This window comes from Musa acuminata, chromosome BXJ2-3 (assembly GCF_036884655.1).
Source record: "Musa acuminata AAA Group cultivar baxijiao chromosome BXJ2-3, Cavendish_Baxijiao_AAA, whole genome shotgun sequence".
NCBI classification, from domain to species: Eukaryota; Viridiplantae; Streptophyta; class Magnoliopsida; order Zingiberales; family Musaceae; genus Musa; species Musa acuminata.
In genome coordinates this window covers 37,044,986-37,065,841 of record NC_088340.1, presented here as the reverse complement: position 1 = coordinate 37,065,841, position 20,856 = coordinate 37,044,986, and the positions used below count along the sequence as shown (strand labels likewise).

Genomic DNA, 20,856 nt, shown 5'->3' with positions numbered 1-20,856 from the left:
GGTTGACACACAAACTGTGCTGCAAGGCGAAAGAAGAAATTATTTACAATGATATGAACATTTTAAAGCAATTTATGTGAATATTAGAAGATTCAAGTATTTATAAAAAATCATAAAAATGTATATCTCACTCCCAAAACCTAACAACATGTCCTATTACCAAAATTTTTGCATTCTAATTTGATCTTAAGAGTTCATTATTACGTGATTATGATGAAAATAATAAATACCCGCTCTTCTTGGAAAATGTACTCATAAACTCAAATGGGAATTGATTTTATGAAACATTTAATTCCATAAAAAGGGCAATTAATTGGCAACTGGTGGTGGTATAAAACTATACAAGTCGAGAAGTTGATGGGATCTCATTGGGTCATTCTATTGCATTGAATTGTATCATATACAAGATAGATTAGTTCCCTCTATGTATGATTCACATATGACCCAATAAGTTTATTGGATCCATAAAGAGAGAGTCTCTTCCTATTTAGAATCAGAGTCCAACTCTTTAAGGAGCTTTAGATACAGACAATAAAACAAAGGATCTTACCAATTGTTAGAGTTGATTTGTGGTTTTCTGATTTCCGAATATAATCTGATATATATATATATATAATGCATTTAATATTTCCGAATAGAGTTGATATATATATAATGCATTTAAAAATATTATTTGGAGTTGATTATTTTTAGTATTTTAAAAAAATATATATAATGCATTTAAAAAAATCGTAATATAATGCATTTAAAAATATATATTATTTTTAGTATTTTAAAAATATATATATAATGCATTTAAAAAAATCACTAATATAAAGTAACTCTCACATAGAGATCTAAGGCATAAATATTATTTGGAGTTGATTATTTTTAGTATTTTAGTTTCTATACTTTCAAAAATCGTAAAATATTTAACTCCATTGTTCCAACAAAATCTTTTTCTCTTGATTTTTAATATTATAAAATTAATTTTTAACTCTATTTAGAGATCTTAATATTTTACTTTCGTAAGTATAAGAATTTTAATATAACTTTCAAAATTGCAAGAGTCGAAATACTAAAAATAACTAATTATATGGGATGATATATAATTAATCTTATTATTTTACACAGTTGTAGGTTCACTATTTACATAGTGATTATTGCAGAAGCAGCAAACATGAATCTTAAGCAACTCTCAGAGATCTGAGGGCACAAATATTACAGCAAAATATTACTACCGAATAATAGGTTTAGGTGTTAATTTCCATTGAGATTTGATGTCGAATGTAGAATGCTTTTCTTTGCAGAAGTCAGAAGCTTCCGATCTATACATTTGCGAGTCTATTGCAGAAGTAGCAAACACGAATGTAAATTATATTTCGGACAGAGATCTCAGGCACAAATATGACAGCAAAATGGAGTCGGTGAGCTGAGGAACTTCATGGAGATGGCTCGTTGATGGACTTGCCTTGCTCCCTCAGCTTGGCGACGGCTTCTTTCATGGCCTCCTTCCGCTTCTTGCTCGCCAGCACCTTAGCCAGCACGCCGCTCACGTTGGGGTCGGCCTTCTCCTCCGGCGGCGGCGGCGGCGGAGAAGGACGCCGCTTCACCGCGTGAGCGCCTTGTGGGGCCACCGAATAAGCGACTCCGACGGCGACCAGGCCGTAGATGAGCTGCCTGGAATCACATTGGACGGTAGCTAATTAACACCCGCCTTACCCACATCAATCGAAGCAAGGAAAGAGGAGAAAGTGCTACCGTCTGCGGTGGAAGCGGACGGCTCCGTCGCCGCATTGTGGTTCTGCGAGATGCTGACGCCGAGGGACTCGCTGCGTCGCGGGGGACGATGGAGGAGAAGTCGGTCGGGGAAGCAGCGGGAGGGAATGGGCCATCGTACGATCGTGCGGTCGGTGGTGCAGTAGTAGTAGAGATCGGATCCTTTTCGTGTCGACAGGAATCCAGAGAAAAGGGAGAGTGGATAGCGTGGCGGTCCAAATGCATGGTTGGGACGCCCGCCATTGGCTGGCCTCCGGATAAGGTTTCTCTCACTGAGATCAGGACGCGGAAATTGTTTTTGTTTTTTGTTTTTGTTTTTTGTTTCACATTTCAATTCCCATTGCAAGAGCAGTAGAGGCAGTGTGCAGTCAATTAAACAATATGATATCTAACATATGAATTTTTTTTTTTTCTGATTTAGAGAATTGTTTCAATATTTTCTGATTTATTCAGCAAACGAACAATTTATTGTTTTCCTATTTTTCTATTTATTTTTTACTTTCACCTATAATATTTTGCTGACATTTGAGTCTTTAAATAGGCCCATAACCTATAATATTATCCCAAGATACTATTTTTAGGATCAAATCAAAAATAGTGTATCATATAAACGGACTAGTCAACATGAATTGAATTTTTCATAAAAGATTCGAATTAGATATATATTTATCTTTGTTTTTCTAATTTAGATAATTTTATATTTATTTAATATCTGAAAAGTTTGTCAATTGTTTTTATTTTCTCCATGTTTTTCTATTTCTATCAAAATATGATGGATAAATGTAATATTTTTTAATATTTGAGCTTCAAAATAGGTCTGCAACCACTAGTAAAAATTTGGTCAAGAAAATTTAATTGCTAGTATGCAAGACACTATTTTTAGGGTTAAATAAAAAATAATATATATTTTTATGAAAATTTTGAATTACATCCAAATGGACATTATTATAATTTTTCTAATTTAAAATTCTCTGATATTTTTGTGATTTATTCCATGTTTGGACAATCTATGATTTTTTTTATTTTCTCCATATTTTTCATTTTTTTAAATATGATGGATCGATATAATATTTTTTTAATATTTGAGCTTCTGAATAATTCAGTTGGACAACTAATAGTAAATATTTGGTATAGGAAATTCAACTCTTGGCATACAATACATTATTTTTGGGGTTAAATAAAAAAAATATTATACTATATACATGGACATCTATTATAGTTTTGAATTGCACCCAAATGGACATCTATTATAGTTTTTCTAATTTAATTTTTTTATATTTTTTCAGTTCATTCAACATTCTAAACAATTTATGATTTTTCTATTTCTTCATTTTTTTCTATTTTCCACCAAAACATGATAAATCTATGCAATGTTCTTTACATTTGAGCTTCTAAATAGGTTCACAACATGTGGTAAAAATTTCAGAAAACTTTAAGTGCCGGAATGTGATAAGCTATTTTTGAGGTCAAATAAAAAAAATAGCGTATCATATGTATGGACTGATCAAAATACCCTGATATTTTCATCTTATTTATTCACTATCCGAATAGTTTATCATTTTTTTTATTTTTATTTTTTTATATAGGTGATAAAGTTAAACCACTGGTGATAAAGTTAATTATATAGGTCTAAAAGTCACTGTTTTGGATGAAAAAATAATAACTTAATTATCCAGGGGTAAAAAGATAAAGTTGTTTCAAATTAGTAGCGGATAAGTGCACATTAGATTGGCCCGTGGAACAGTTTGTCGCACCGTGGGCCGAATTAGTGGGCCGTGTGATGGGGATCAGCTTGGACCGTGGGCCGTATTAGCGGGCTGGCTCGTCACCGACCTTTAGCTTGCCGCACCGCCCCAGAACCCTAATCCCGCGTATATATTCCTTCCCATTTATCCATTCAGTCAATCGATCGAAGAGGAAGAGGAAGAGGAGGAGGGCGTCGGCATCGAGGATATGTCGGATCTGTCGGCGTCGGGCATGTTCGTGCCGTCACAGACGGTGGGCACGGTGCTGTGCTGCATCTGCGGGGTGGCGATGCCACCCAACCCGGCTAACATGTGCGTGGGCTGCCTGCGCTCCAGGGTGGACATCACCGAGGGTCTCACCCGCCACGCCGCCGTGGTCCACTGCCCGGAGTGCCGCTCCTACCTACAGCCGCCGCGCACCTGGCTCCGCGGCCTGGAACCGGAGTCCAAGGAGCTGCTCGCCTTCTGCCTCCGCCGCCTCCGCCTCCCCCTTCGACGCGTCCGCCTCGTCCACGCCGAGTTCATCTGGACCGAGCCCCACTCCAAGCGCCTCCGCCTCCGCCTCCGCGTCCAGGCCGAGGCCCTCCATGGCGCCATCCTCGAGCAGTCCCACCTCGTCGAACTCACCGTCCACGACCGTCTCTGCGACGCCTGCTCCAGGTCTCAGGCCAACCCTGACCAATGGTCCGCCGCCGTCCAACTCCGCCAGCACGTCTCTCACCGCCGCACCTTCTTCTACCTCGAGCAGCTCATCCTCCGCCATAGCGCCGCCACCCGCGCCCTACGCATCGGGGAGACCGACCACGGCCTCGACTTCTTCTTTGGCTCCCGAAGCCACGCCCTCAAGTTCGTGGACTTCATTACCGGCGTGGCCCCCGTTCGATCCCGCTCCGACAAGCAACTCGTCTCCCACGACCCCAAGAGCAACCTCTACAACTACAAGCATACCTTCTCCGTCGAGATCTGTCCCGTGTGCCGCGAGGACCTCATCTGCCTCCCGCCCAAGCTTGCGAACGCCCTCGGCAATCTTGGCCCTCTAGTCCTCTGCACCAAGGTCACCAATTCCATTGCCCTTCTCGACCCGTTCACCCTTCGGAGCGCCTTCCTCGACGCTAACCAGTACTGGAGGGCTCCCTTCAAGGCACTGCTCACCGGCCGACAGCTCGTGGAATACATCGTTCTCGATGTCGAGGTGGAGTCCGCTGAGGTTTCCGTCGGTGGGTTCAGGTACATGCTGGCCCATGCACAGGTTGCGCGTGTGGCGGATTTTGGGAAGAACGATACGATGTTTACCATAAAAACCCACCTCGGTCATCTCTTGAATCCGGGGGATTATGCCCTCGGCTACGATCTGTATGCAGCGAACAGTAACGACTTTGAGATCGAGCGGCATAAAGGTCTTATTCTGCCCGAGGCTCTTCTGGTGAGGAAGAGCTACCAGGAGAAACGGACAAAGAATCGTGAAAAGGCAAGGTCTTGGAAGCTGAAGAGCCTGAACATGGATGTGGATACTACCTCCAAGGGCAGAGCCGATGAGGAGAAGAGGAATACTGAGTACGAGGAATTCTTGAGGGACTTGGAGGAGAATCCTGAAATGAGGTTCAATATATCTTTGTATCGTAACAAAGAATATCAGCCATCAGAGATGGCATCTACGGCTGATGGGGAGGATGTTCCTTCGATCCCATTGGAAGAGTTGCTTGCTGATCTTGATCTCAGTGAAGACGAGGACAGTGAAGAAGCCGGCAACATGAAAGAATGAACTGCATGGTAATACATGTTAGTTGGATCCTTCCTACTCTTTTCTGAAAGCATTTTGCCTTTTCTTTATTATTTTCCTCTAGAATAACCTGAATCTCTCTGCTTTAGCTTATACAAAAGAATGGTTGGTTCAAAGTTTAGAGTTTGTCACCATTTTGTATTAATACCTTACGTCTGTTCCATGTAAATGTTTGACTGTGGTACTTAATTGGCTCTTTTTTGTCCTCAAGAGTCAATAATTATATTATGTTTGTAGGAGCTAGTCCATTTGGTTGCACAAGTCTGTTGCAGTAATTTACTTTGATTTGATAAAACTGAAGTTCTGTTTTAGGCTTGCATTATGTTGCTTTACCTGTTTATTTGTAGTCTTCCCTTTTATGGGTCTGAATATTCTTTTTGAACCAAAACTTATAAATGTATCATCTTCCTTGTATAATGATCAAAGTTATAACACAAAGTTACTTGATGATTACCAGCATAGAGCTTTTGCATATTGCAATTACCAGGCTAAATTATGTTTGTGGAGTTCATGCTAAAAATGATGTTGAGGTATAAGGTTGAATCTTGATTTTAGTGATTCTTATGTCAAGCCAAGATGGGGCATGTTACTGAGATTCTTGAAACATAAAAAAAAATTTAAGCAAACATAAAAAACTTGTAGATCATTATTTGTTTTTAAGTGAGTCAGCTTGGATGATTGCTTCTGCAGGTGTCGTGATTGACACTTTATCCATCAGATAAATCCAGAAGAGTTGGTTTTGGTTGGGCATACTAAACCTGCATAGTTGAGAAGGCTATAACCGATGACCATAAAGTATTTGATTCAGTGAATCTTGAGAGAGTTTTTTGTTTAGCTAGTGGATTCCTGTATACACACTGGATCAAACAGCTGGTTATTCCCTGTCTATTGAATTATCCAAATACTATTAGCAGGAATACCAGTTCTTCTTATTTAGCTGTATTTCTAACATGCAAACAGACTAGCAAGAATTTGAATATTTCAATATTCTTTATGACTTAAAATACTATTATGGCATACTTCCTTTGGAAATGTTGGATTTCTGATGGTTTATAACTGCAGTTTGGATTAGATCTGCATTTGAATTTGGCCTGTGGTAGAGGCATAGAGCTCAATAATGATGATTTGCATCTGGTATTTATTTCTTTCCGGTGTTATATCTTCAGTACCCAAATCAACCAGACTTAATATCCTGTTGTTGCTCTGAGAATCACTGACCTGTGGATTTAGATTCATAGGTGTTGTTGACTGGCTATTGAAATTAGATATCCATTCTTGAAGACCTTGTTATTTTCACTACCCAAATCAACCATGCTGAACATCTTGTTTTTGCTTTGTGAGTCATTTACCTGTAGATTCAAACCCTCTCAAGATGTTGGCTGACTATTTGAATTGGATATTAATGTCTGAGGCCATTAATTCCATCCTGCTACTGAGAACTCTCACAAAAAAAATTAAAGATAATATTATATAAATTTTGGACATAGATACCACACCTAATAATTGGATGTAAGATGACATATGAAAGGACATTTGACTGTGCTCACATACACTTTAAGAAATTTCTCATTTGCAATTAGTGCCCTATTATTGGCTTTTAGTTCTTATTATTCTACTAAGATACTGTTTGTCATTCAATATGCATGCAAGCAACATTCACTCACTCCCAGTTAGTCGTATGATTTTTGATTGGCATAAATCTTTAGGATATAGGGTTGGTCGCTACTTCCTACAATGGCCTTAATTTGAAACAAGTGAGACAGCCTATAGTGTTGTACAATAATATAGAAGCCTCAGTTGTTCTTTTTAAGCATGAAGCAGTGATTAGATTGAACTGAATGTAATGGTGCTAGTTCTTTTTAATATTTACCTTAATACAATCGATTTCAGTATGGATTCACCATTTTTTTTGTACTAAACTATGATTAAACCATTTAAAGGTAAAGAACAAGATAAACATATATACTAAGTCATACATTTGAAAATGTGCATTCACAGCCTTTGATATTGCATTTGGTCCTCTCAGTCATCTCATTCATTTCATGTTTGCGTTCATGTCGCTTCATGTTCTTCCTCAGTTGTTTTGTCCCACAGACCTCACAGTCAACATGTTGGTGGCAAGTCCTGATATGAGCTTTAAGGCATTCTGCACTTGTGAATGTTCTCAAACAACCAGATTCTCAAATAACTTAGTTAGCTAACAGAGTTAATAAAAGGGAATTAGTTTTACATATGATGATATTACAATGAGAAAAAAATCAAGTATATCTGAAAGGGAATGTGACCTGATAAAATAATATCTTAAATTTGCTTGGGCTAAATAAATCCTAACAAATTACAGCATATGCATCAAAGGAAATTGGAGAATTACGCAGATTTTATCCGCTTAATATAAACATTATGTACATTCAAAACCAAACATATACCCTAACATGACAAACGAGATACCTGAAGTGAGTAAAAAGACTTGCTGATTGTTTTTGTACAATTTGCATGAAAATGTCGTAATATCGAGAACCGTAACTGTACATGTAACATATCTTTGTAAGAGAGAAAAGGGAGCGAAGAGAAAAAGAACGGGTCACGGGGGAGCCTGCTTCTCTAGGCCTACAAAACTGTAAGGATCAAGAACCTAAAGCAAAGTGATTTACCATGTGTATCTTCATGCTTCTTTAACTTTGAGGGATACTTGAATGTCTTCCCACATCCAGGTTCATGGCAAACATGTTGCTTTTGACCTTCATGAGAAGAATCATCTTCATGAATTTCTCTCATGTGCCTTTTCATGTGAGCCTTTATTCCAAATTTGCAATTGCACTTGCTACCAGGGCAAGTGAAAAGTCCTCGGTGCGTCGATGAGTGGTGAGTCAAATGGTCCTTTCTTCTATAACTAGCATGGCAATCATCCACCGGGCAGGAAAAAGGTCTCTGTGCCAAAATGAGAAGAATAACAAACAATGAAATCAGCCAAGGCCAAGACAATCAGCACCAAGACCACATATCCAAACAGAAGTGAGAATGGAAGAGCATTAACTAACAATAAAATTGCATAGCTATAATAAGAAATTCTAACATGTAGGCAACTTTTTCTCATTCTGATCTTTAGATAGCAAGTCACTTGTTATAGCAAAAAAAATAATTATTAGAACAAAGAATATATATAAAAAGAGATAACAATTGCATGTTAGTAAGAATATCTTCATGTGGTTGTGTAGTTAGTTAATTTCAGGAAGCAAAAATAAATGGCTTAAACAGAAAAAAAGATATCCCAAATTTGGGTGCCTTTCTAAAAGACAAGAAAACATGCTGGCAGGTCATCTTCACAAGGTCTCAACCATCACATGACTCTCAAAAATTATGGCCAATTCAGTAGCTTGCCGGCAATTTGGAGATACTCTTAGTAGCATCACAAGGCCATTTAAGCATCAAGAAAAAGTCAGTGGCGTAACTTCTAACAAGTTTTGATATCAAAAATACCAAACTCAACAGATAAAGTAAAACAATTAAACAGACCTCATTAAAATGCCTGATTGAGGCTTTCTTGATGGAGCTTCACAGGAGGTCCCCCATCCTGATACTAGTCCATTCAAGATTCTATGGAGCCTCTTTGCATTTTGGAGTTTGTCGCATGGGATCCAGTGCTTCACGCAAAATCAAACATGTTTCAATAGCCCAACTCTTATACCTGCAAAATCATTTTCCTTTAGAGTTTAGACAACTTCAAATCATCTAACAAATAATTGCAGTTTCTCTGTTTAGTTAACCTACTATGCTGTTCTTCCTCTTAACTGAAACATGAATTTACAAGAATTTATCAACATCTCATTCTCATCATTTTTAAGTATTGTACTGACAAAAGTATATTATCATCAATAACTAAATTTATATTTTTGAATAGGCCCTAAATTGACCAATTTGTCAAATGAAAAAAACTCATGGCAATCTGGTCAAAATTTGTTATTTTCTTAATATGATCAAAGTTCCTTCTACAAGAACAAATGCAACATTCAGAAGATGGTTAATATCTCAACTCATGCATCTGTTTGTTTCTACCACAAAAATTAAAAAAGTAAACCAAAAGCAGGTGGCTAAAAGTGAAATGGACATAAGCAGACTCTCTATGAATAATGTTTTGAATGTATCTCAACAACAAGGTGCATCCTAGTTAGATGGAACACATTATTCATCAAAGGTAGAAGATTAAGGCAGTCTGTTGGCCCAATCAGAATTAAACTTTGTTTAAATAACTTAAGCAAAGTCCTAGAATATGGAGGGACAAAAAAAATAAAAAAATTGAAGTCATAGCGAATTTGCAAAAAACTCAAAGAATCAAGCAAGAATCAAGCAAGAATAGCGAATTTTCAATTGACCAGCAAGGTATACCAAGCAAATCCAATGAGTCCAAAACTACAATTTTAAGGAGATAAGAGAGGTTAATGATGATCTAAAATGAAAATGAATCTCTTCACATCATTTCAATTCAAGGGATTGTGGCAGAAACCTCGATGCAGTGGCTCAGCATATGCTGCTTCATATGTGCTGGTTTGCGGAAGGATGCACCACACTCCTGGCATGCATGTTGCATTACACAGTCCACCTTGTTTATGCCTTGAACTTCATCAGATTGTGTCTCTTCCAATTCAAACTAAATAAATTTGAAAAAACAAAAAGGAACATATTATAGATGATACACTTAAGAAAAGCTAAAGATGGTAGGATTACTTACATTATTCCATTTAGTCAATTCAAAGAGGTTAAAAAATATAGGCAAAACAATTCCCATAGATTGAAAAGAAGTGGCACAATATACCCGGAAAAAGATAAAAATGGTGTTATTGCATAAACACAACATATAAAGCATCTGAAGCCTAATTGAAACTCATGTTTCTTTCATGATAAGCTAGTTTCATTAAAATATCAAAATGAATAAAAAGTATCTAGAATAAAATGATGCAAAACCATTGAAAAGGTGAATGGATGAACCTTATGACTGGCAACGATGTGCGACCTAATAAGATTTTTCTTTGACCTACAAATACCACAATATTGACACTAGTATCGTCTGACGTCCCTAAAAGCTGGTTTTTCCTTCACACCTGCTCCCTCGTTGGTGTTATTGGGCATCTTATTGACCGAATAACATGATCCAGTAGAGACCGTCTACAAAATCAGATGGTAAACTCAGAGTACCAGATAAAACTAATAGCCATTAATTGGTAGAACATAATTTCAAAAGCAGAATTATACAGAAAACATGAAACAGAACATCAATAGATCAAATAAAGAGAGCATAAAAAAGAACATATTGCAACAAATCCACTGAAGGCTAGAAATTAAAATTTCAGTCCCGAATTGGATCGATCTCGTCTTGATCAACGAGAAAAACAGATATGGACTACAGATTGGAGATGTGCCACATGTAAATATATTTCTTTAGAAAAGAAAGGGATATTAACAAGCCTAAGAATTGCCCAAAACTAACGAGGAACATTATCTGCAAATACATTCAAGAATGATAAGCATCAACGAAAAATCAATCATATCAATTAGTAAGCAAACAGGAACCTCAAGAAAACGGACCAAAAACTTGGATACCAACATGCAAATCAACCAAAGCTCAGGTCTTCCACTAAATAGGGGTAACTCCCCATGGAAACGAGAAATCCAAAAGAACCAAAGCAGGTTAGCAAGTACAGTCACCTTCTAGCCTACCTTCTTCCGATAAGCCAGAAGAAGAGAAGGAGAGGCAGATTCAGCGTAGAAGCCGCCGGCCAGCGTGGATATAGCAGCAAGCTGGCAGGCGAGGGAAGAGGCGGAAGCGCGCCACCAGTATGCGGCGTTCTCGCGGAGAAGACCCTATGAGCCCCACTGTTCGCATAAGTGTGTGGATTTACACTAAAGCGGATCCAGACTTCATCGGATCCGAAAAGAAACTTCCGGATCCTAGTTACACGGATCGGATCAGGATCCGTAAAGCCCGTTCCCCTTCTCCAAGTCCGAGAATTAGAATGTTCTGTGGGAATCATTAAGCTAAACCATCTCCAATCGTACACGGATCGGGTCAGGATCCATAACACCCGTCTCCTACTCCAAGTCCGAGAATTAGAATGGTCCGCAAGAATCATTAATTTAAACCACTTCCAATTGCCGAAGTAGCCGACTTGGCAGTCTATATATAATGGGAGGCCGTTGCTCTGTCCATCTCTCCGCTCTACCCATGGCGTCGAAGCACCACCTTCCGTCGACGGAGCCCGACCAAGGACCGGCCGCGAAAAGGAGCCGGCCGGAGCCGCCTTCCGGGCCTCTCCAACCCGGCGCCAACCCAGTTCGCGTCGAACTCAACCCGGCCGACTGCGACCTAGGTATTCATTCTTCCGCTTGGTCGTTCCCAGACCAGTTATGTCTTGCATCTACGGCTTGGGTTGTCCTAGTTCATATTTCTTCTTAATTCTACGTCTAAGGGTCATGATGTGGTTGATTCTCTTTAATTTATGTTGGAAGCTCTTTTAGCTGGTTTTGATCGGAAAGGCCTGTCAATTTGGTGAAGTTTTGGGATTTTATTTGGATCCATAGCTGTTCGTTAGGTGCCATGTAAAAATTGGTCCTTTCGTTGAGAGGAAGTAATTTTGGTCGGGATACTAATTTTAGTGACTTCATGATTAGTGTTGATGGTAGAGTTTTATGGTGTGTATTCAAATTCTAAAAGGAATTAGCTCACCTTAGAGATATTTCGTTTTTTAGTATGCTCAACCTTCAAGATGAAGCTTTTAGCTTTGACAATTTTAGTTTAATTTAGTTTTTTTTTTTTATCGTTTAACCATTTATGGCAACATCCTTGAATAATCCAAGGCAGAAATGTCATTGTTTCTGTTGCAGGCCATCTTGGTTGTGCTAAGATATCCCCAAACTGCTTCCACAGAGGAAGCAGGGAGGGCTTTGTTCTTGGATTCCTTTCTTAAAGCAATGGCCAGCTTAGAATTGACAGCAATGCTGTGTGGGCCTTCATGTTGAATGTCAATACTGGTATTCTCCAAAAGTTTGTGGTAATGGAATTGGTATTTGAACGTGGGGAGAACTTTTTCTGTGTGATGCTAGTGTGCATGAAAAGTGAGATGGATAACCTTGGATCAAGTTTTGTTTAGACCTCATAGCTTAAGAAATGGACATTACGTAAAGAACATTTAGGAAGAAATGTTGAGAAGAGCAAGTAATTTAGAAATTATTGATTTTGGAAACTTAATATGGAATGATGGGCAAATGGGTGTGGCATATACAGGTTGGCAAGGGAACACCTTTCATATGAGATCTGTCTTTCTTATATATTTATGGATTTCTCTCTCAATGCAGCCATAATTTTTCCAGTTATGCAAATTTTTTACTTTATGGATTTCCTTTTAATGATAGAGAGGTAGAGAGAGAGAAAAGAAAAAAGATAATAACAGGAAGATAATATAAAGAAAAGGATAACTATCAGACTCGCTCGAGCTCAAGGACCAAACTCCCAGGATGAAGGCCTCGTACCTCTCGTCTCACATGTGGACAATGGAATCATACCACCGGAAGCATAATTGTAGATTCGCACCACTCACACACAAGATGGGAAAAGAACAAGATTCATTGATCTATTACAATGAATAAGCCCTTTTTTATAGGCTCAAATACAAAGCTAAAAAAATAAAAGAATAAGAAAAATTATGATCACATCAAACAAATATACAATTTGTTTCTTCCTTTGAAGAAGATAATATTCTTGACTTGATTTGAGTGACAACCTTCCTTTCTTGATGATATTATTAATTGATAGACTTCTATCTTTGTAGAGATGAATATTTAAGATCTCCAATCAAGATTTGCAATCTTCAATTAATAGTGAATTTGATTTCTTCCACTTTTCCTGTATTTGTTTTCTTTTTCTTCGCCTTGATTATATGTTGCGATGTAGGATGAGAGCAACATAATGTTTTTTTTTTTATAATAGAGAAATATAAAAGAGAGGAATAGAAGATAGCAACTGAAAGATAATAAGAAAACAGATGGATACCAGTATGATGAACTTTAACCAATCTGTCTAGGAAAACTTTGATACCAATCTGATGTAGGACGAGCAAAATTTTCTTTTGATAACAGAGTAATGGAAAGAGAAGAAAGAAAGATAATAAACGAAAAATAATAAAAAAATAGATAACTACCAAACTTGCTCTAGCTCAAGGAATGAACTCCTAGGATGAAGGTCTCGCATCGCCGCACGTCAAACATGTGGATGATGGAATCATATCATCGGAAACATAACTGTGGCCTCGCACTACTCACACACAAGGTAGGAAAAGAACATGATTCATTGAATCATCTTTGGTTCATGCATTGCAATGCTATCGCCCCTTTTTATAGGCTCAAGGACAACAATAAAAAGGAAATTATAGAAATAAGAAAAATTACAATTGCTTCAATTCAAATATACGATTTGTTCCTTCCTTGAAGAAGATAATACTATTGACTTGATATGAAGGATAGCCTTCATTTGTTTGACAATACTATTAATTGATAGACTTCCATATTTATAGAGATGAATCTTTAAAATCTTTCATCAAGATTTACAATCTTCAATCAATAACGAATTTGATTTCTTGCACTTTTTGCATTTGTTTCCTTTTTCTCCTCCTTGAGTATGTGTTGTCATCTGACAACTTATGACATATGCAAAATATATTACTAATAAAATTCATTCAAATAACTTATAAACTAAATTACTCTTTCATCATATGCTTCCGCTACGTAGGAACTCGTCCCGAGTTCAAACAATTGAAATTTTGATTCGCTATGATAGTGGAACATCTAGCTAAATCAAAAGCTCTAATACCAATATGATGATAACCACTCCTTAGATCAATTTTGGAGAAGTACTTTAATCCCGCCATCATGTCCAACATCTCATCAAGCCTAGGTATGAGAAACCTATACTTAATTATGATTTTATTGATGACTCGACTGTCTACGCATTCTCCAACTACCTTCCTTTTTAGGTGTAAGCAATGTAGGAATTGCACAAAGACTTGACTTTCTCTAATAAAACCTTTCTGTAGGAGTTCATCCACTTATTTTTTTAGTTCAATATGTTCTAAGGGGTTCATCCTATAATGTGGCAAGTTTAGAAGAGTTGACCTTGGGACTAAGTCAATAGGATGTTGAATGTCTCTAGGAGGGGGCAATTTATCAAGCAATTCCTCATGGGTGAGATGTTTAAATTCTTTAAGAACCTTATCAACTTCCTTGGGTTGGTCCTAGGATTCTTCAGGTGATGATCTTTGTACTTCCCTAGTCATAAGGGCATAAATTATTGCCTCTTATTGGCTTTCATGTTTAAAAGATTTTTGTTTAACAAATGAAGGGGTTTATCCTCTTGTGGCATCTGTGAAATTTTATTAGCCTTAGTTGGCTTACTTTGGTTTAATATAATCTTCTTTCCCTCATGTTTAAGCACATAAATGTTGGTGAATCAAAAACAGGTCACATCAACGTCAAAGAGCCATGGTCGTCCTAAAAGGATATGTGCAACTTCCATTAGAAGGATGTCACACCAAACTTGTCTATGATAAGTTGCAAACTTAATAGGAACTAGACAACATTGGTTAATAAGGATAGTGACTTTATTTACCCATGCTACTTATAGGGTTGAGGGTGTGTTTCAGGTTTCAGTTTTATTCTTTCGAGGGCTCCTATGGATACAACATTTACACTACTACCTCCATCAATGATTACGTTACAACTCTTGTCACCCACTTTAATATAGGTATAAAAAATATTGGTTCGTCTCCTCTGCCTTGGGTGTGGTTAAGATACTTCTCATGACAGTAAGGGTTGCATCGTCATTTTCATTAGCTAATCGGTCTTCATCACTAGCAACTTCTTTAGGGATGTGAGCTAATTCATTTTCAAGTATTTCATTATTTTTAAGGTCATTTCCTATGTGAAGGGCTCTCGATGGGCATTGATGTGCAAAGTGTTCTTGTCTTGTGGCAATTTAAGCAACAAGCTGAGTTGTTTCTTTGTTTTAAAGTTTCAGTAACAATCTTTCCTTTGTTGTCTTGGGAACATCTAATGGTTGGATCACTAAATCGATTTTGAGTGGAGGCAGTGTTGGAAATTTTAGAAGACTCATCATTTTTACTGACCTTGTGTGTGGCAAACTCCCTGACTTGAAAACTGAACCTCCTAGGGACAAACCTTAAGATAATGTTCATACTCCAATATCATATTATATGCATATTCCAAAGATTTTATAATATGTGGGATTAACTCTTTCCTAATTTTAAGCTTTAGTCTAGTGCGAAATCGTGAGATCGTTAGACGAGTAGTCTTTCGAATGTCACATCTAACTATCAATTCAGCAAATTTATTACTATATTCAACTATAGACATTGTTTAGCTGTAAGGTTTGGAGTTGATCCATCAAATGTTCTTGGTAGGATATAGGCATATAATTTTCTTTTAGTTTTTCTTTCATTTCATCCTGATATTCTATTGGAGTTTGACCTCAACGTTGAATTTTTTTTCAATATTGGTCCAATGGAGTTTGGCTTGACCTATGAGTTTCATTTTTTTGCAAAGCGTACTCGGTGACCTTCTGACATGTCTCATACAAATTGAAATAGCCATCCATATCGGACAACCAATCAATAAAATCCTTTGGGTCCAACCTGCCATCAAAGTAGGGTGCTTCTACTTTGACCAATTTTCTGATGTCATCATTAACCTCCCTAAGATTATGTCTACCATGACCCAAGCAATTTTGGTAATTCTCGTACATGTCCAAGTTGTACACGTGTTATGAAGGTACTAGTGGTGGAGCATGAGGCATTTCATATGCTTTTTTGGGCTTGTACTTGAAATGTTGTGAGTGATTTCTAGGACTGTTGTTTTTTTCTAATGTGATTTTTCTCTTGATCCAACTTAGTATGATTTGAGTTATCATCATCTTGAGTTGGATCTAGGACCCTGGAAGTTTCAGCCTTCTCAACATATTGTCTATTACCAAAGTAAACCATAGTAGTATACAAAATGTCTAAGCAAACTTTGATGTCAAGCAATTCATATGCAAAAGATTCATGAATAGAGGTGTGAGGCCTTTATCCTAGGAATTTGCTCCTTGAGCCAGAGCAAGTCTGGTAGTTATCTTTTTTTTTCTCTCTTATTTTCTGTTATTATCTCTTTTCTTTTTTTTTCTCTCTCTACCTCTCTATCCTCAAAAGGAAATCTGTTGCTACTAGTCCTACATCAGATTTGGTATTAGAGCAGGTTCCCCACCATGTCTACTAGAAGTGATCAACCTTATAACGGTCTTTTGACTGATAAGAGAAAGAGACGAACTTTTGTGTAGTCTCAGCAAAAGGTTCAAGTCTTTTGAACATGAACTACTTGACATCAAAGTTTGCCCAGATACTTTGTCTATTACCATTGTTTCCTTTGGAAAGAGACAATATGCTGAGAAGGCTGAAACTTCAAAGCTCCTAGATCCAACTCAGGATGATAATAACTCAAATCATACTGAGGCAGATCAACAGTTGGACCAAGAGCAAAATCACATTCTAAAAAAACAACAGTCCTAGAAATCACTCACAACTTCCCCCTGATCAAGTCGGAGGACTTGGAGCGAGTCCAAAATTACCCCCTATATTCCTCTTCTATCCCATCCTCAACCATCTTGCAACAAAGACCCACAAATTGATCTCTCAACATCCGAAGTCAATCAAAAGGGTGTCAAAGAGCTCTTCCTTGATGATTTTGGTATGTGATTGAACTTCTGCTTTGTTTTTTATTGTTTAAATTAATTATTCTGCAAATCGGGTTTGTCTTGCCTCCTCTCTCTCTGTTTCACCCCTTTCTTTTTTTATTTATTACCCACCTAACCATCTTTCTCTTCATATTAAGCATCCCTCTAGGGTTGTCCTACATCACTTTATTTTCAATATTTGTCCTATTTCAGATTTTGATATCAATGGAAATGGCCTTCGAGGGCAAGCATTGACTGAAGAAGGATTTGCATACTGCTGGTCTGGTGCCCGAGCAAATGTTGGAATAATTGGAGGGAAGTACTGTTTTGGCTGCAAAATTATTTCTGATCAGGCAGTTGATATGGCTGACACGCCGCCAGATAAACAACATGTGTGCCGTGTTGGTATTTCATGGGTGGCTGATCCTGTTGGGAACCTAGGAGAAACAACAAACAGTTTTGGATTTGGTGGAACTGGCAAGTTCTCAAGTTCTGGGAAGTTCTCTGATTACGGTACCAAGTTTGGTGTTTCTGATACTATAATTTGTGCTGTGGACCTTGACAACAAGCCATTGGCTTCAATTGGGTTTTCGAAAAATGGGAAATGGTTGGGTGTTGCTAGGCATTTTGATGCAAGCTCAAGAGGTCTTGGTGTGGTAGAGCTGTCACATCAGGGTCTACCATGGGAATCTGCACTTTTCCCACATGTACTTTTGAAGAATGTTGTGGTTCAGTTGCAGTTTAGCATCGAAGATGGATTGGTTCCTGAAGAAGGTTACAAGCCTTGGGCATCTGCTCTTCAGGATGCCAATGCAGTAATTGGTCCCACATTCACAAGCCCTAGTCAATGTGAGGTTATAATGATGGTTGGTTTACCTGCCTCTGGGAAGACAACGTGGGCAGAGAAATGGATAAAGGAGCATCCTGAGAAGCGATATGTTCTGCTTGGAACAAATCTTGCTCTGGATCAAATGAAGGTTTGTGGTTTAGAAGGTTTCATGTTTTCACTTGTTATTATATGTTATGTTTTCCTAAGCTTATTCTTATTCTGGATTCATAAAAAGGACTTGTTGATAATTAGTTTCTATTTCAGGTTCCAGGACTTTTGCGTAAGCATAATTATGGAGAACGTTTTGAATGCCTTATGGATCGAGCAACTAAAATATTTAATACTTTATTAACTAGGGCCGCCAAGACACCACGTAATTACATTCTTGATCAGACAAATGTTTACAGGAGTGCCCGTAATCGCAAATTGAAAACATTTGTGAATTACCGCAAGGTAGGGTCTTGGTGAATTCTATTCTATTAGCTTCTGTGCACGAGCAAAATTGGCTTTGCAAGGGGTGTTGAAATACACTAATCTCAAATTCATGACACCTTTGGTTTATCAGATAGCAGTTGTTGTTTTCCCTACACCGGATGAGCTTAGATTTCGAGCAGAAAAGCGTTTTAAAGAAATGGGAAAAGATGTACCTGCCAAAGCAGTAAATGAGATGATTGGTAACTATCATTGTATCTGAAAAAGAAAAAATCTTTATTATATTGGTTTGATGTTTTTGTGAATTTCTTTTAACATATTTTCAGTCAACTATGTTTTACCGCTGACCAAGAACATGCATGGTTCAAATGAGTTATTTGATGAGGTACCTCTTCAAGGTTCTATGCATCAGTTCATTAGTGTTTCTCATGGGATAGCATAGATTGATGACATATTGCTTTTTACCCTTGAAGGTTTTTTTCCCAGAAATAGGGAGGGAGGAGGCACAAAGACACTTGGATGAAATGAAACACACACTACTGTCTCCTAATTTAAGCGCAAAAAGAGATTTGTCACCTTTTGCTCATGAACATTCCATTCAATCATTCCCTGTTCCTAATGTAACAACTGTGGAAGCTTCTCCAGTTTCCCACTTCCCACGTAATGTTTTGTTATCATGAACTAGAGATTATATTCTCATGATCTGATCTAAATGTCTCATTTTGTTCAGATTTAGATTCATTGGCCATTCACTTTCTTGGTAACACTTTACTGCAGGTGCTAGTGTAAACTTGTCAGCTTCCCACCCCTCTCTCTCGGTTCCCTGCTGTGATAGCTCAAGTAGTTTCCAAGTAAGTACTTGCCATACTCATTTTTAGGTGATGTGAATTTTCAAGTGCAGTTGATGGTTAGGCAACTCAGCTGATGAAAAGGGTAGAGGATGATCCTTGCCTTGCTGTAATATGATGTGTATTTATCAAAAGGCTTTTCATCTCAATCTTATCAGAACTAAATTTGGTGTTGGATGCTCCAGGATAATACAATGTATTCAAGTCGTGGCTCCTCTGGGGATCATCAGACAATGTTAGGATACACTGGTTTGCCTATGCAAAGTGATAGTGCATATAGGGACTACTCAAAGTATGGGGTTGCTTCATGTCATGGTACCGATCCTGTTCCTTATGGGAGCTATACTGGTTCCAATTTTTCCACTGGAAATACCTATGACAGGAGCTCAATACCTTATGGTGACATGAGCCTCTATCAGACATACAACACTGCAGATGCATTTAGAAGACCTAGTTTCGACGGTTTTAGCTCGTCTGCAAAGGTTATTAACTATGAAAATCCATTGACACCAACCTTGTCCAGAAGTCCAGTTGGACAACTTCTTGATCCAGGATTTCCACACATTCATCATCCAGCTGCCAGGGAACCACCATACGAGTGGCGAAGCCCTGCCCAAAGCACTCATGGTAGGAGTTGGAATCTTGAATTCTTTTAAACCCATTTAGATTTTTTTATTACTGATGCATATGTCTTGTTATCTTTACTTCTATGCTCAGAAGGATATTTAAGAATACAGATTTTTCAAAAAATGCAGGTTCAAATTATGGAGCTCCACTACCTAGACCTCCTTATAGAGACCCCCCAAACCAAATAAACCCTCGACCTGGTCAATGGTATCACTAGCGACACTATGGTTGATATTGTCATTTTTTTCTTTTTATTTTTGCTCTTTTTTATGGGGAGTTAAACAATTTTTGTAATATGTATTCTTAGTTTATGTGTGTTTTTTTAAAGTTGATCCTTAAATTTGTGCAGTCCTGCACTGTGATAAGATCAATATCAGATACAGAACTACTTTTTGGAACTATGCCTTGAATATTGTCTCATCATGATGAGTCAGGATTTATTTTTCTATCCGAAGTAGGAAAGACTATTTTAAGGCGGTATCTCTAGTTTAATTGTCCAAAATATGCAGCTGAGATTGTTTCGTGATTTTGGTGAGCCATAAATTTTCACTTTGAGTATTTTGATTTTGATTTGGAATGATACTTGTAATCAAAATGGTGTTCTTGTTCCAAGCAGTAGTTCAGGTGAATTTCTGGCCTCAAACATCTCTGGCCTCAAACATCTCTGGCCAGACTATGTCAGTTGATATATTCATTTCATTGAAGGTTCGTGGTGTGATCCAATGATCCATATAATTTGCCGCATTAGATATTTGACTTATTTAACGCTTATATTTCGTGTACAGAATGTATCTCGAATTGAGACCTAGCAACCTACCTCACACTGTGACGTGAACACTATGGGTTGACACGGGAAGAAGGCTTAACTGAGGGTTTTTACAGGTAGCTTTTTCTTAAGATAAATAGTTTGAAGTATTTATTTTTCTTACAGGTAGTAGCAACTTACTTTTTCTTACAGGTAGCTTTTTCTTAATTATACTGATAAATAGTTTGAAGTATTTTTATCTGAAGATCTTATCATCAGGAAATATTGGAATATGAATTGGCCAAATGTCGATTTATTATTTTAT

General features: G+C 37.7%; 4 protein-coding genes across 5 annotated transcripts; 2 read left to right on the top strand and 2 right to left on the bottom strand.

The window, feature by feature from the left end:
- Positions 1–1,186: 1,186 nt before the first annotated feature.
- On the bottom strand, positions 1,187–1,951 carry LOC103979178 (uncharacterized). The gene is made up of 2 exons (XM_009395236.3): positions 1,741–1,951; positions 1,187–1,659 (listed from the first exon to the last, which is right to left on the bottom strand). The coding sequence occupies exons 1-2, from the start codon at positions 1,872–1,874 to the stop codon at positions 1,422–1,424; spliced, it is 372 nt and encodes a 123-aa protein (XP_009393511.2). The 5' UTR covers positions 1,875–1,951; the 3' UTR covers positions 1,187–1,421.
- A 1,702-nt stretch (positions 1,952–3,653) lies between these two features.
- Positions 3,654–6,302, top strand: LOC103979179 (uncharacterized). The gene is made up of 2 exons (XM_009395237.3): positions 3,654–5,273; positions 5,974–6,302. Exon 1 carries the CDS (start codon positions 3,712–3,714, stop codon positions 5,263–5,265), a length of 1,554 nt encoding a protein of 517 aa, XP_009393512.2. The 5' UTR covers positions 3,654–3,711; the 3' UTR covers positions 5,266–5,273; positions 5,974–6,302.
- Positions 6,303–7,642: 1,340 nt separating this feature from the next.
- On the bottom strand, positions 7,643–11,355 carry LOC135607589 (uncharacterized). The gene is made up of 5 exons (XM_065099537.1): positions 11,320–11,355; positions 10,996–11,139; positions 9,785–9,928; positions 8,797–8,968; positions 7,643–8,211 (listed from the first exon to the last, which is right to left on the bottom strand). Exons 1-4 carry the CDS (start codon positions 11,353–11,355, stop codon positions 8,963–8,965), a joined length of 330 nt encoding a protein of 109 aa, XP_064955609.1. The 3' UTR covers positions 7,643–8,211; positions 8,797–8,962.
- Positions 11,356–11,466: 111 nt separating this feature from the next.
- Positions 11,467–20,184, top strand: LOC135607996 (uncharacterized). Of its 2 annotated transcripts, XM_065100371.1 has the most exons (9): positions 11,468–11,645; positions 17,264–18,027; positions 18,144–18,332; positions 18,445–18,553; positions 18,638–18,696; positions 18,785–18,971; positions 19,089–19,162; positions 19,345–19,786; positions 19,915–20,184. In XM_065100371.1, exons 1-9 carry the CDS (start codon positions 11,501–11,503, stop codon positions 20,001–20,003), a joined length of 2,058 nt encoding a protein of 685 aa, XP_064956443.1. In that variant the 5' UTR covers positions 11,468–11,500; the 3' UTR covers positions 20,004–20,184. The 2 variants fall into 2 exon arrangements, with proteins under 2 accessions (XP_064956444.1, XP_064956443.1); XM_065100372.1 differs by lacking the exon at positions 18,638–18,696 and having other exon boundaries at positions 11,467–11,645; positions 18,798–18,971.
- Positions 20,185–20,856: the final 672 nt, after the last annotated feature.